The following is a 15123-nucleotide window of genomic DNA, read 5'->3' as shown; positions in this document are numbered from 1 at the left end:
TTGTACTAAAAGAATTTTTTTAAACCACCAATAGCAAAGAGACTTCCTTAAATTGAGAAATACAAGGAAAATGTTTTGTTTTATTTAGACACAAATAAAACCCATAAACTTAATAGGGGCTCTTATTCACACCCTTCTAATTCCAATAGTTTTTGTACAAAAAAATCAACAACATATGAACAGTCATGATTAGCTACAGAGGTCAGACATTCTTTAACACCAATTAAACTGTACATTCCTTGAAGGCAGGGACCTTCTGTCCCCTAGGTATCACTTGCCTTTTGTAAGAGAGATAGGCTATAAATACAGCCATGAATTTCTAAATACAATTATTCTTTGCAAAAGAGAATAAATGTCAGTTTCCAGGACCAAAAGGTAAGAGTAATGATGCTCTGAAGATTAAAAAAAAGTATAGTGTATGTTAGAACAAGGAACAAAATATGATATAAAATTTAAAATTAATATACCTTAAATCGATTTCTAGCAGGGAAGTCAGTCAAGGAACAGGAGAAGTCATGGAAGACTGAGAAGTGACACTGATTCAATTCATTTCAATTCTATTCAACAAATATGTAATAAGCACCTACTAGAAATAAGTGGGGCACCTGGGTGAGGCGATAGATAGAGCACTGGTCCTGGGGTCAGAAGGACCTGTGTTCAACTCCACCTTCACCACTTACTGGCTGTGTGACCCTGGGCAAGTCACCTAACCCTGTTTTTGCTTCAGTTTGCTCATCTGTAAAATGAGCTGGAGAAGGAAATAGCAAATTGCTCCAGTATCTTTGATGAGAAAACCCCAAATGGGGTCATGGAACGTTGAATACAACTGAAACAATTGAACAACAATGATGAACATAGTGCCGTGTTCCATATAAAAACCAAAATACAACAGCTTCAAGCAGTTTCTTGTCTTCTGGGGTGGGACAAGAAGGAAGACATGTCCACTGAGAAGTAAGTACAGGATAATTTGAGTAAGGAGATCAAGAAATCAAGAAAGGATTCTTTGTAGGAGGAAATGCTTTCCAGAGCTGGCCCCTGAAAGATCCTAGGGCCTCCAAGAGGTGGGGGAAGGCCATGTTCTGGCATGCATCCACTGAAAGTCTTTTCATCCTTAGGGTCTGCTGATGTCGTCAGTAATGAACTTCACATCACTCAGGCTTTAAATCCTGCTACTCCTAACAACATCTTATAATTGCAGCACTTTACAATTTACAGAACACTTAACATATGGCACCTCATTTGATCCTCACAATAATCTCTTAAGTGACTTAAATACTTTTATCCCTATTTAAAAGATGAGGAGGGGTGGTTAGGTGGCGCAGTGAATAGAGAACCGGCCCTGGAGTCAGGAGGACCTGAGTTCAAATCCGGTCTCAGACACAACACAAAAAAAACAGCCATGTGACCTTGGGCAAGTCACTTAACCCCAAATTGCCCTACCTTCCCCCTTCCAAAAAGCAAAAAAAAAAAAAAAAGATGAGGAAACTGAGGCTCATAGAAATTATTTATCTAACCACAAAATTAATGATAGAATCATAACTCCCTGGTCCCCTGACTCTCAAGTTCTTTCTGTTGTTATGAGTAAATTCAATAAAGGTAAAATGAGGTACATACTCCAAGCAAAATCCACTTATTAACAGTGTTATAACTGTTAACAAATAAGCTCAGACTGGCCCCCTCAGTAAGGCCAGTGACCCCAATGAGAAGGGAGGAACCCTCTTTATTGACATGTAGGAAAAAAGTGGGGGCCTAGAAATATTACTATTGGCTATACTAAAAAATGTGGGTTGACATCAGATGAGGCATCATACCCCTCTCTGGAAAGTAAAGAATGTTAATTGTTTTAGGGGTGTAGCAGCAAGCACCCCAGCGTTTCCAGGGTGGCTGCTAGCACAGGTTCTTGGATCTGCTTTGATAAAGGAAAGCAACTCAAAATGGGTTAACAAGCTTACTTTAATCAGTCAGACATATATCGTTTACCTTGTTCAGGGGAAAAGGTCAGCACCCCAAACTTCAAAGTATACAGGCAGAATTATCAAGACAGAAACAGATCAAGTAGACAGATTTCCAAACTGTCCAACCATTACATCCATACCCAGTCAACATCTGGGTTTTTCAAAGCCGGGGGGGCCCTGGACAACGGCATCCCAGAATACAGATCAAATCACAGAACACTTCTCAAAGTGAGCCCCCAAAACAAAGCTACACATCAGGGCTTATATAGCCTTCTCCTGGTTCAGAGAATTTAACAACCTTTTGGACCCACTGGCCAATCAAAAAGTATCTACTGAAAAACAAGCCTCCCACCCCAGGCTTCAGGTGCACTTTAGCCTAGGGGCAGGGAAGATCTTCCAAATTTGCATTCCCATTACAAGAGGGCTCATCTTCTTCTTGTAATATTTGCTAGGGGAACAGTATCACTGGAATTGCTGTCCCCTTAGAGATCATCTCCTTTCAATGTACAAGGACAGGCAAGGACAGAGACATAGCTTTTGGGGGATGGCACCAGCTTAAGCTGGTTGGGGCTTAGAGACAACAAGAGATATCCCAGGGGCTAACAGTATGAGTGATAACAAACCTTTTAATTATACCTCTAAACTAATTCAGAGGGAAAACTGCATTCCTGAGCTTGACTAAAGCATGTATAAATGTGTTTTGAGCAAGCATACAAAATGGGACAGTAACACAGAACAGGGTAGGTTACAGAATAGAATCAATTATCAAATGAAATATAGAATCATTTTACCTTCCTTATTATTATATACCAATGCTTCTTGCAGTCTCCAAAGATCCTGCTCAAGTATTATTTACTAGTATCAGATGGAATAATAAATATAAAAACAATCTGAAAACAATACAATGCTATGCAAATCTGTGGTATTACTGCTACTGATTTACAATAAAGATAATAATAAATTTTTCATAGGTAAAGCAACAAAAGTCATAGGATTTAGAGCAGGACCTTAGAAATCCCCTAAATTAATCCTTTCATTTTATAGATGAGAAAATTGAGGCACAGCGAGGTTAAAAAATTTGCCCAAGGTCACAAGGTAATATGTAAGAGCCAAGACTTGAACCCAGGTCTTTTGACTCCAAATGACTCTTTCCACAGCATTGTTACTTTGTCTTTGGCCCCAGAGAAAATGAAAGAGAAACCAAAAGCCAGAAAAATATACTAAGGGGCACAAACAAGAGATAAACAATATTATCTGGTCTAGAAAAAAAGATTCCCTTTCAATTACCCAATTAATCTATGCAAACTAATGATAAGTGTTTACTTATTAACCCGTGCCTGTGATAGTGTCTTCCAGGCAGGCTTCTCTGCTACCAAATAGCCCGTTTTTAGTCTTAAATTAACAGAGTATAAAAGAAGTAGGCTTTCAGGAGATTACGGCAAAACAGCTCCACACTGTCCCATGGAAGACAATGCTTGGTTGTACATGGCACTTGTTTATGGGAGAAATTTCGGAAGGGAGGGGGAAAAGATGACCCTACATTGCTGAGAATCTGTCCCATTCAATCACTCTGGGCTGACAATGACAGCAGCAACCTTCACAGGACTACCATAGAGTCTAACAATATAAAATGAAAACTCTGAAACCCATAGAAACAGATTCCTACCCTTTATTAGTGAATGGGAAATGAAAGGTACTTCTGGAGAGGGAAAATGTCTTCTATTTACTTCTCACATCACCAATAGGCAGGATCCTTTCTAATCTTACATCCCATTCTTCAGGTGTCTTCTCTATAGGGGAGAAAGTACAATGTAGTGAATAGAATGTTAGTCCTGGAGTGGGAAACACCTGGGTTTCAATCCTGCCTCTGATACTTACTAGCAATGTGCCTGTTTCCACACTTGTAAAATGAGGATAATAATGCCTGTAAGCATCTTCCTTACAAGCGCTACTGAGGTCTCAAATGAGGTAAGGTGTTGAAAGTGTTTTTCAAATCTTAAAGCATAATATAAATATGTTATTATTATTGTTTCTCAAGCTTTCTGCCTTCAATGAATCTCCACTGACCAACATGAAAGTGTTAAAGCTGGCTTTTAAATTATACCAAAGTTCTAATTCTTTCTCTTCCAATCCAGCCCTTACCCTTTCACTAAAATGTCTTTGGTTAAAAAAAAAAATCACATGTCCAGAATGCAGTGCAGATATATCAAAAGACCTTGGTACCCTGGCACAATGGATAGTGTTGGACTTGGGGTCAGGAAGACCTGAGTTCAAATTCTGCCTCAGACATCTTCTGGTTGTGTGACTCTGGGCAAATCACTTAATCTCTCTGAGTCTCAGTTTCCTCCTTTGTAAAATGAGAGTAATATTAGCACCTATTTTAGAGAGTTGTCGTGAGGATCAAATGACACAACATATATAAAGAAAGCACTTGAACTGTCTTATATGGGGAAATGATATTTGTAATTCTTAAGAATGTTATTATTAGGACAATTAATAAAAAGTATACATAGATAGAGGGCTCGGGTTTGAGTTGATTATGATGGGTTGATTCTAAAAAATAAAACTGGGTGCACAGAGGTAAAATGCAGCAAATTATCTCATACAAAAGGGATGTGAACAGAAGAACTTTTACAGTGGAGGGGATGATGGGCTGGAGGGCAGGGAGCATGGGTGTCTTATTCTCACTGGAATTGGGTTAAAGAGGGAATAACATACATCTAGTTTGGTATAAAAGTTTTCTTAACTTTCAGAGAAATAGGAGGGAATGGAGATTGCCTAGGGGAAGGACTCTTACAAAGGTGTGCAGATTAGGGAATCAGTGGTCAGAAGTAAACTAGATTTCTGAAGAGAAATAATGTAAAAAGAGAGATAAAAGGATAAACAGTGGGGAAAATAGGATGGAGGGAAATATACAAGTAGTGATTATAACTCTGAATGTAAATTGAATGAATTCACCCATAAAATGGAAACATAACAGAATGGATTAAAAAAACCCAGAATCTGACAATGTGTTGTTTATAAGAAATTCATTTAAAAACGAGAGCCACAAATAGAGTAAAAATAAAGGGCTAGAGTAGAATTTATTATGCTTCAGCTGATGTAAAAAAAGCAGAAGTAGCAATCATAATCTCAAAGTTAAAGCTAAAATAGAATTAATTAAAAGATTTAAACAGGAAGACTATATTATGTTAAAAGTATACAATGTACATAATGTACATACATAATGAAGTAATATCAATACTAAATATATATATGTACCAAATGGTATAGCATCCAAACTTATAAAGGAAAATGTAAATGAATTACAGGTAGAAATAGGTAGCAAAAACATAATAATGGGGGACTTCAACTTTCCCCTCTCAAAACTGATTAACTCTAACAAAAATAAATAAATAAGAAAGAAGTAAAGAGTTGAATAGAATCACAGATAAGCTAGATATGGTAGACATCTGGAGAGAGCTAGATGGGAATAGAAAGGAATATACCTTTTTCTCAATGGTACATAGTACCTTTACAAAAACTGACCCTATATTAGAGCGTAAGAACCTAAGACCTTATATTAAATGCAGAAAAGGAGAAATATTAAATGCACCCTTTTTATATCATAATGTAATAAAAGTTACATTTAACAAAGGACCATGGAAGCACTGATTAAAGAGAATGATAATAATGAGACAACATACAAAAACTTATGGGATACAGCAAAAGCTGTAATCAGAGGAAAATTTATATCTTTAAATGCATATATCAATAAAATAGAGAAAGAGGAAATCAATGAATTAGGTAGGCAATTAAAGAAACTAGAAAAACCACAAATTAAAAATCCCCAATTAAACACCAGGGCAGCTAGGTGGCACAGTGGATAGAACTCCAGGCTTGGAGCCAGGAAGATTCATCTTCCTGAGTTCAAATCTCACTTCAGACACTTACTAGCTGTGTGACCTGGGCAAGTCACTTAACCCTGTTTGGCTTAGTTTCCTGATCTGTAAAATGATCTAGAGAAGGAAATGGCAAGCCACTCTAGTATCTTTGTCAAGATAACCCCAAATGGGGTCACAAAGAATCAAACACATCTGAAAAATAACTTAACAACAACAAGTAAACATCAAATTAGAAATCTTGAAAATTAATAAATAAAACTAGGAGCTGGTTTTATGGGGAAAAAAACCAATAAAATAGTTAAACCATTGGTCAATATGGATTTTACAAAAGAAAACCAAATCACTATTATCAAGAATGAAAAAGGTGAATACACCACTAATGAAGATGAAATTAAAGCAATTATTAGGACTTGTTTTGCCCAATTATATATCAATAAATTTAAAAATTTAAATGAAATGGAAGAATATTTACAAAAATATGAACTGCCCAGATTAACAGAAGAGGAAATAAAATATCTAAATAAACTTATCTTAGAAAAAGAAATTGAACAATCAAAATGAGCTTCCTGAGACAGTTAGATGGTGCAGTGAATAGAGCACCAGGCCTGGAGTCAGGAGGACCTGAGTTCAAATCCAGACTCATACACTCAATACTTACTAGCCGTGTGACCTTGGGCAAGTCACTTAATAAGCCCAACTGCCCTGCCTTCCCCCTTCCCAAAAGCAAAAAGAAAAAAGAGCTTCCTAAGTAAAAATCATTAGGACTAAATGGATTTACAAGTGAATTCTACCAAACAATGAAACATCAACTAATTTCAATATTAAATAAATTATTTGAAATAATTGGCAAAGAAGCTGCCCTGGCAAACTCCTTTTATGAAACAAATATGTTAAAGACCAGTTTCACTAATGAACATGGATTCAAAAACCCTAAATAAAATGCTAGCTGGGAGACTACAACAATATATCACAAAGACTATACATTGTGACCAAGTGGGATTTAAACCAGGAATGCAGGGCTGGTTCAATATAAGAAAACATATCAATAACAAAATCAACAACAATTATATGACAAAATCAAAAGATGTAAAAAAAAACTTTTGACAAAATACAACACTTATTCCTATAAAAAGCACTTGAAAGCATAGGTATAAATGAATTTTTCCTTAAAATGATAAGAAGCATCTACCTAAAACCATCAGCAAGCATTATCTATAACAAGAATAAGTTAGAAGTCTTCCCAATAAGATCAGGAGTGAAACAAAGATGCCCATTATCACCACTATTATTCAATATTGTACTAGAAATGCTAGCAATAGCAATAAGGGAAGAAAAAGAAATCAGAATGGGTAATGAGGAAATAATAGCATCTCTTTCTGCAGGCAATATGATGGCACACTTGAAAAATCCTAAAGATTCAACTAAAAATTAATTGAAATAATAATTTTAGCAACGTAGCAGGATATAAAATAAACTCATATAAATCATCAGCATTTCTACATATTACCAACAAAGTCCAGCAAGAAGAAAGAGTGGAAAATATTTTTTAAATAAACATAGACTGCTTGGAAGTATACTTGACAAGACAAATGTAGGAGCTATATGAACATATTTATAAAACATTTTTGTACAAATAAAGTAAGATTAAAATAACTGGAGAAATATCAATTGTTCACGGGCTGAGAGTCATAATAAAATATGACAATAAAATGACAATTTTAATAACAAAATGACAATTCTATATAAACTAATTTATGTATTCAGCGCCATCCCAATTAAACTACCAAAAAATTATTTTATTGAGCTAGAAAAAAAATAACAAAATTCATTTGGAAGAACGAAAGATCAAGAATCTCAGAGGAATTAATTAAATAAAGGAAGGAAGATCTAGCAGTTCCAGATTTTATACAGTGGTAATTATCAAAATTATTTGGTACTGGCTAAGAAATAGAATGGTCAATCAGTGGAATAGGGTAGGTAAACAATATACAGTAGTCAAAAACTATAGTAATCTTGTATTTGATAAACACAAAGATCTAAACAGGAAAGCAGTGGAATAGGGTAGGTAAACAATATACAGTAGTCAAAAACTATAGTAATCTTGTATTTGATAAACACAAAGATCTAAACAGGAAAGCAATCTGGCAGACACTAGGTATAGATATACCATTTACCAAGATAAGGGAGATATCATAAGTAAATTAGAGGCATATGAAACATATTACCTATAAGATTTGGATAATAGAATAATTTATGAATAAAAAAGAGATAGAGAGTAACGTAGAATACAAAATGGATAATTATGATTACACTAAATTAAAAAGGATTTGTACAAATAAAACCATACAAGGGGCAGCTAGGTGGCGCAAAGAGCACTGGCCCTGGAGTCAGGTAGACCTGAGTTCAAATCCGGCCTCAGACACTTAACACTTACTAGCCGTGTGACCTTGGGCAAGTCACTTAACCCCAAAATGCCCTGCCATTCCCCCTCCAAAAAAAAGCAAAAAAAAAAAAACCAATGCACAACAAAACAAATAAAACCACACAACCAAGATTGGAAGGAAAGCAGAAAATTGTAAACAAAACAAAACAAAAAGCAGCTTTTTATAGTCAGTTCCTCAGATAAAAGTCTCATCTCTCAAATATATAGAGAACTGAGTCAAATTTATGAGAATATAAGCCATTCCTCAATTGACAAATGGCCAAAGGTTACTAACAGTTTCTAGAAGAAGAAATCAAAGATAGATGGAGCGGCTAGGTGGTGCAGTGAATAGAGCACTGGCCCTGGAATCAGAAGGATTCAAATCCGGCCTCAGACACTTAACACTTACTGGCCATGTGACCTTAGGCAAGTCACTTAGCCCCAATTGCCCTGCTTTCCCCCCTCCAAAAAAGAAAAAAAAATAAATCAAAGATAGAGATATAGTCATATAAAAAATACTTTAAATCATTAGTGATTAGAGAAATGCAAATTTAAATTTAAACAACTCTGAGATACCATCTCACACCTATCAGATTGGCTGATAGAAGAGGAAAATGGCATGCTTAAGGGACGGAAAAATTGAAATACTAAATCACTTGGCAAAATTCTGAACTGATCCCACCATTTTGGAGAGCAATCTGGAATTTGCCTAGAGTTAATAATGTGTACCCTTTGACCCACCAATGCCAATATTAGGTGTTTTTCCCAAGGTGATGAGGGAAAAAAGGAAAAGAACCTAAATGTTCTAAAATACTTATAGCAGCTCTCTTTGTGGTGGCAAAGAACTAGAAACTGAGGAGATGCCTACCAACTGGAAAATGGCTGAATAAGTTGTAACATATGATTATGATGGAATACTACTGTGTTGTAAGAAATGACAAACAGGTTGGTTTTGGAAAAACATGGAAAGACTTGCATGAAATAATGAAAAAATGAAGAGAGCAGAACCAAGAGAATACTGTATACAATAACAGCAATATTGTTTCAGGAATAATTGAATGACTGAGTTATTCTGAGTAATATGATCACTCATATCAATGATGAAGGACTGATGAAGGAAGATTGTATCCACCTCCAGAGAAAGACCTGACATATAGAAATATGTGCTTTATGGTTCCACACACATGTCTGTATCAAATGTTGGCCTTTTCTAATGCAAGATCAGGAGAGACAGAAGGAGATAACTTGAAACTCAAAATGTAACCAAAATAATAATAAAAATGATGATAAATATTAAAAAGAAAGCACTTAGCAAAGTTTAAAACACTACATAATCGTTAAATATTGCTATTATTATTGGTCCCAAAGCCCAGCAATCAAAGCTGGATCTGTTATGTATCCTGAGTTTCTTCATTTCTTCCACTGAGACACATGGTCAGTGTTTGTGGTTATCTTCTATCCTGGGTCTCAAGATGCTTGCCTGAAGATGAGCTCCTTCAGCTGTCCCAGTCTATCCTTTCTCAGAGCTTCCCTGATAGCACAGAAGAAGCCAAAATAGTGCTGAAAATTGTGCATCATGAGGAGAACCCCAGCTAGCAGCTCATTGGTCACGAGGAGGTGGTGGACATAAGCCCGACTATGATTCTTACAGCAATAACAGGAACAGCCCTCAACCAGAGGACCAAAATCATCATGGTACCTGAGAAAGAAAGTACAGGGACAAGATTCCAGTAATGTAGGAGAAAAACACAAATCACAAACACAGTTGAAACTGATGAAGCAAAAAGTCAAAGAAGATATTGCCAGGTAATCTCGAATAATGTGTGGTGACAATGGTTGTCTCAATAATCCACACAAGGCACATTACAGGCTCTTTAATGATATTGTTGTCATTAATAATACTGTTATTATTAAACATAACAATAAAAACATCATAATTAAAGTTGTTCTTTAATAACATTAATTATAAATATTATCAATAATGTTATTGATAATATAGCACAATCAATAATACTCTTATTAATCATAACAAAAATAACATCATTAAAGGTCCTCTTTAATGATGTCATTGTTGTTATCGATGATATTATTGATAGTGTTATTTTTAATAACACTGTTACTGATAATAACAATAAAAATAACATTAAAGAGGGTGGCCAGGTAGCACAGTGAGTAAGAGCACCGGCCCCAGAGTCGGGATGACCTGGGATAGAATCCAGGCTCAGACACTTAGTACCCACCCAGAAACACCTGGCCGTGTAACCTGGAGCAAGTTACTTAACCCCAATTGCTTAGGGGCGGCCAGGTGGCTCAGTGAGTAAGAGCACCAGCCCCAGAGTCGGGATGACCTGGGATCAAATCCGAGCTCAGACACTTAGTACCACACCCAGTCATAACTGGCCGTGTAACCTGGAGCAAGTTACTTAACCCCAATTGCTTAAAAAAAAATAACATTAAAGGGGATCGTCAACGTCATTATTGTTATGGTTAATGTTACTGATAATGTTATTAATAATGATGTTATTGATAATACTGTTAATACTAATAATACTGTTGTGGATAATAAAAATAACATGATTAAAGACGCTCTTTAATGATGTTATTATTATTGTTATTATTAAAAATGATGGAGCAGCTAGGTGGCCCAGGGGATAGAATGATGGGCCTGGAGTCAAAAAGACCTATATTCACATCTAGCCTCAGATACTTACTGTCAGACACACCTGAAATGCCTAAACAAGAAAATTAATAATGATATTATTGATAATATTGTGTTATTACCAATAATGCTGTTATTGCTAATAATAATAACAATAACATTAAAGGTGTTCTTTAGTGACATTATTGTTATTCATAGTGTTAATAATAATGATAGTACTGATGTTATATAATTATTAACAATGTTATTGACAATAGTGTGTTATTATTAATAACACTTAATTATCATAACAATAAAAATTTCATCATTGAGGAGCCTATAGTGTGCCTTCTATGTATATTAATGATGATGATGATGATTTAACAATAGCATTTATATATTGCTTTAAGATTTGCATAGAATTTTACATATTTAATTCTCATGACAACCCTGTGCCTCTATAAAATGTATCCTAAGAGGTCCTTAGCTTCTTATTTGTCAGGGTTAAATATATGATTCAAGATTTACACAACTAAGGGGACTTCAGACAATTTACAGGTAAAAACACAATTGAAAAATAAAATATATTAAAGGTAAAAAAGAGAACAAACCTCTAGGCAAGGATTCTAACTCTTGAGTCTATAAACTTGCTTTTTAAAAAATATTTTAATAACTGTATTCCAAAATAATTGGTTTCCTTTGTAATCCCATGCACTTTATTTTGTGCATTTAAAAATTTTTATTCTGAGAAGAGGTCCACAGGGGTCCCTAACATAAAATAAATTTCAGAACCCCTGATCTAAAGAAGTAGGCACTCAAGATGGTCAGATTACCACAACTAGGCAATAAATCTGACTCTAATACTTATGGCAACTTTTCCAAAGAAAAAAAAAAGAAAGATCTGGGGTTACATAATATGTACTTTCTCAAAAGAAAAAGTATACACTCGAATCTAAAGACACAAGATTTTTCTGGGCCCTCACAGCATATGCAAAAAAACATTCAGTCAGAATTCATTAAGAAAGAAGGCTGATACCCAAAAAGGGTACACTAGTTGCACAAAATTTTTAAAAACTGGCACAAAAAGCACACACTGAAAAGGAAAATTCAACTGCCAACAACAAGAGGTCACTCACTTTTTTTCTTTCAAATTTATTTCAAAAGCTGTTTCTGGAATGAGTTTGGTGGTTGTAACTTTATCCATGTGATCCCCGATTTCTTCTTCTTCCTCCTTCCCATTTTGTTGCAATACTATAGGACAAAACAGTAACCAAAGATCAGAGATGACAGACAGTACAGGGAATATTTGTGTGCTCTAGTCTCTTGACACCCTTTCTTTGGTTATTCCTCAAGACAAAGCTCTTAAGGTTAGCATTTTAAATCAATTAAGTTTTAACAATAATTTTTTTAACACTCAACATCCTTCAAAAAATATATATACATATGTGTATTTATATACACATTATATAAATAATTGTATTTATATATATAAATACACATACATCCAAATAGAAGAATACGAACAAAATAAATAATATTGTACATGAATCATTAATCTTCCATCATTTGCTTTAAAAGTGTGTATAGGGGGCGGCTAGGTGGCACAGTGAATAGAGCACCAACCCTGGAGTCAGGAGGACCTGAGTTCAAATCTGGCCTCAGACATGTAACACAAAAACTAGCCGTGTGACCTTGGGCAAGTCACTTAACCTCAATTGCCTCTCCAAAAAAAAACCACAAAGCAAAAAAAAAAGTGTGTATGTATTAACCTTAACAAGATAATACCAAAATGCTCTGTTTACTCTTAATCCAGGGCTTGTTACTGCTGTTCTTGTATATAATGTTCTGTTCTGTCTCAATTTTACATTTTTATGTGAATGTTCCCATATTTACAATAAATACAATACAATAAACATTGTTAAGAGCCTTCTATGTGGCAGGCACTGTGCTAAATGCTAGGTATGCCAAGAAAGGTAAAAAACAGTCCCTGTCCTCATGGAGCTTTTACAATCTAATGGGAGAAGACAGCACACAGAAGGACAGTACCAAGGGATGGGGTGGGAGGGAAGATGATGGTGGAGACCAAACTCAGCAATGCAGTGGTTGGGAAATAAAGAGCTGGCTGGGCTTCTGAACCCTCTTTAAAGGGAGACTTGGGAAGGAATACCAATGAGAGGGGCACAGGAAACCAAGGATACTTGATGAGGTGTGAATACCAAAGATGAAGTATTAAAGTTCCTGGTGATGAGCTTTTTTTTTGGGGGGGGGGGGAATGGAAAAAGTAATGTAGCTGTAGTACTCTTATCAGTCATTTAAGGGTGGTTTTTTTCAGTCATTCCCCAACTGCTGGACACTGGCTGTTTCCATTTCGTTCTTTTGCCTAACACGAATAATGCTGTTAGGAAAATTTTTATACACATAAGTCTTCTTCCTGTCAATAGCATCTTTGAAGTAGATTCCTCGGAGGGAGGATTACTGGGTGAGAGGGAACAAATAGATCTGTAGCTTTTCCTGAATAATTCTATAACGCTTTCCGAAAAGACCAAAAAGTCTCATTTCACAGCCCCATCAGCAAAGTAGCTGTGTGCCTATACTTCAGTAGCTTCCAGTCCAATAGTTCAACAGTGCCAGCACAGAATATTATCATTTTAAATTAGGTTTAGGGTGTGATCTCAAATTTTTTAAAACTTGTGCTTCTGATTTATGATGTTTCACTGGGAGAAGAAGCTGTAAGCAGAGCAGACAGAGGCAGCTCTGGGTTCAGCTCCCAGCTCAGAGATCTACTGGTTATGTGACACTGGCAAGTCTCTCTTGTGTACCAGGCCACTCTCTAGACTCTAACTTGAAGGGCAGTTTCTGATCTGGATCAATAGAGGCTTTCATCAATGGAAGGCTTCCCTATACCAAAGAATTCATAGGTCCAGTCTAACATTTTAAAATTAAAACTTTAATACTGACCATTAATGCAAACTAACCTGGCAATGTGAATACTTTTTCATGTGCTTTTTGAGAATGTGTGATTCTGTTCTTTTCCTTTCACTACTTATCTATTAGGGAATGGGTCTTACTAAGAAATGTGTATAAATTCTTCAGAGATTTTGGATGCAAGACTTAGAAATGTTTCTCGCAAGGAATCTTCCCTATCTGTTTCATTGCTTTTTATTCATGTGGCTTGTTTTTGATTGCATAAAAACTTTTCGTATACTCAAAATATGTCTATTTTGTCTTTTGTAACATCTCTATTCAATGAACAGCTAAATGTTTTGCACTTTTCGACAACTGCAAGAGACATTTCATTATTCTCTTATTTAAATACTTTAAAATATTTAGATAGTTGACTCATTTAGACATACTGTGGTACTGAGTTTGAGTTCTGGGTCTGAAGTTTAAACTCTAAACCCATTTTTCACCAAATTGCTATGCAATATTCCCAACAGTTTTACTGAATAATTTTTTTTTCAGTCATTCCCCAACTGCTGGACACTGGCTGTTTCCCCAGTGTTAAATAGTCTTATATTTATTGAACACCAACCTGCTGTATTCATCTGATTCAGGTTCAGTTATCATCTCTAGATAGTTTTGTTAATTACTGCTTTATTGTATAATTTAAGATCTGGCAGAGCAAGTCCACCTTTGTTTTTTTTATATCTTTCTTAGTTAGCAATGAACTTTTCCCCCCATCAAATTCTACAAAGAACTGCACTAGAATCTGGATCAGTAATGAATTCAATCTACATTTAATTTGAGTATCACCTTTTTTTACTGTAATAGTTCAACCCACTCACATGGCACTGAAACTCTGAAATTATTTAATTTTCCTCTATTTCTGTAAAGAAATGGTATTTTTTAACATTAAGATATTAATAAAGATTATTCTAAGATATTTTAAAAGTCATTTTATATAGGTTTTGTGTGTGTGTGCATGTGTGTGCATGCATGCAGATGTTGTGTGTGTATGTGTGTGTGTCTTGGTACTGTGTTTCCCCGATAATAAGACACTGTCTTATTAATTTTTTTGGACAGAAAAACACCAGAGGGCTTATTTTCAGGGGAGGGCTTATTTTAATGAACATTGACAGCAATTTTAATAAACAGGTAAATGTGAACAAAAAAATGTACCTTTATTCAATAAGCAAATCACTGGGGAAGAACAGGATGACGCGCTCACTGCTGCAGCTCTGATTGGATGCAGCTCGGAGTGCGGCGTGCATTTCACGGGGGGGG

The 15123-nt window shown here is 35.5% G+C and overlaps 1 protein-coding gene across 1 annotated transcript in view; it reads right to left on the bottom strand.

Moving 5' to 3' along the window:
• Window positions 1–5012: 5012 nt before the first annotated feature.
• QTRT2 (queuine tRNA-ribosyltransferase accessory subunit 2) overlaps window positions 5013–15123 on the bottom strand; it is a 52946-nt gene continuing 42835 nt past the window's right edge. The window contains exons 8-9 of the mRNA XM_069069909.1: window positions 12036–12150; window positions 5013–9960 (exon numbers count right to left, since the gene is read on the bottom strand). Coding sequence (XP_068926010.1) covers window positions 9729–9960; window positions 12036–12150 — 347 coding nt within the window. The 3' untranslated portion in view covers window positions 5013–9728. The remainder of the gene's footprint in view (window positions 9961–12035; window positions 12151–15123) is intronic.

The sequence above is a fragment of the Petaurus breviceps genome, unplaced genomic scaffold (assembly GCF_028583685.1).
Source record: "Petaurus breviceps papuanus isolate PSGF00001 unplaced genomic scaffold, PetGlider_PUasm1.0 90792, whole genome shotgun sequence".
Taxonomy (NCBI): domain Eukaryota; kingdom Metazoa; phylum Chordata; class Mammalia; order Diprotodontia; family Petauridae; genus Petaurus; species Petaurus breviceps.
Note: the sequence above shows the minus strand (reverse complement) of the source record. Positions and strands in the feature narration are given on the sequence as shown.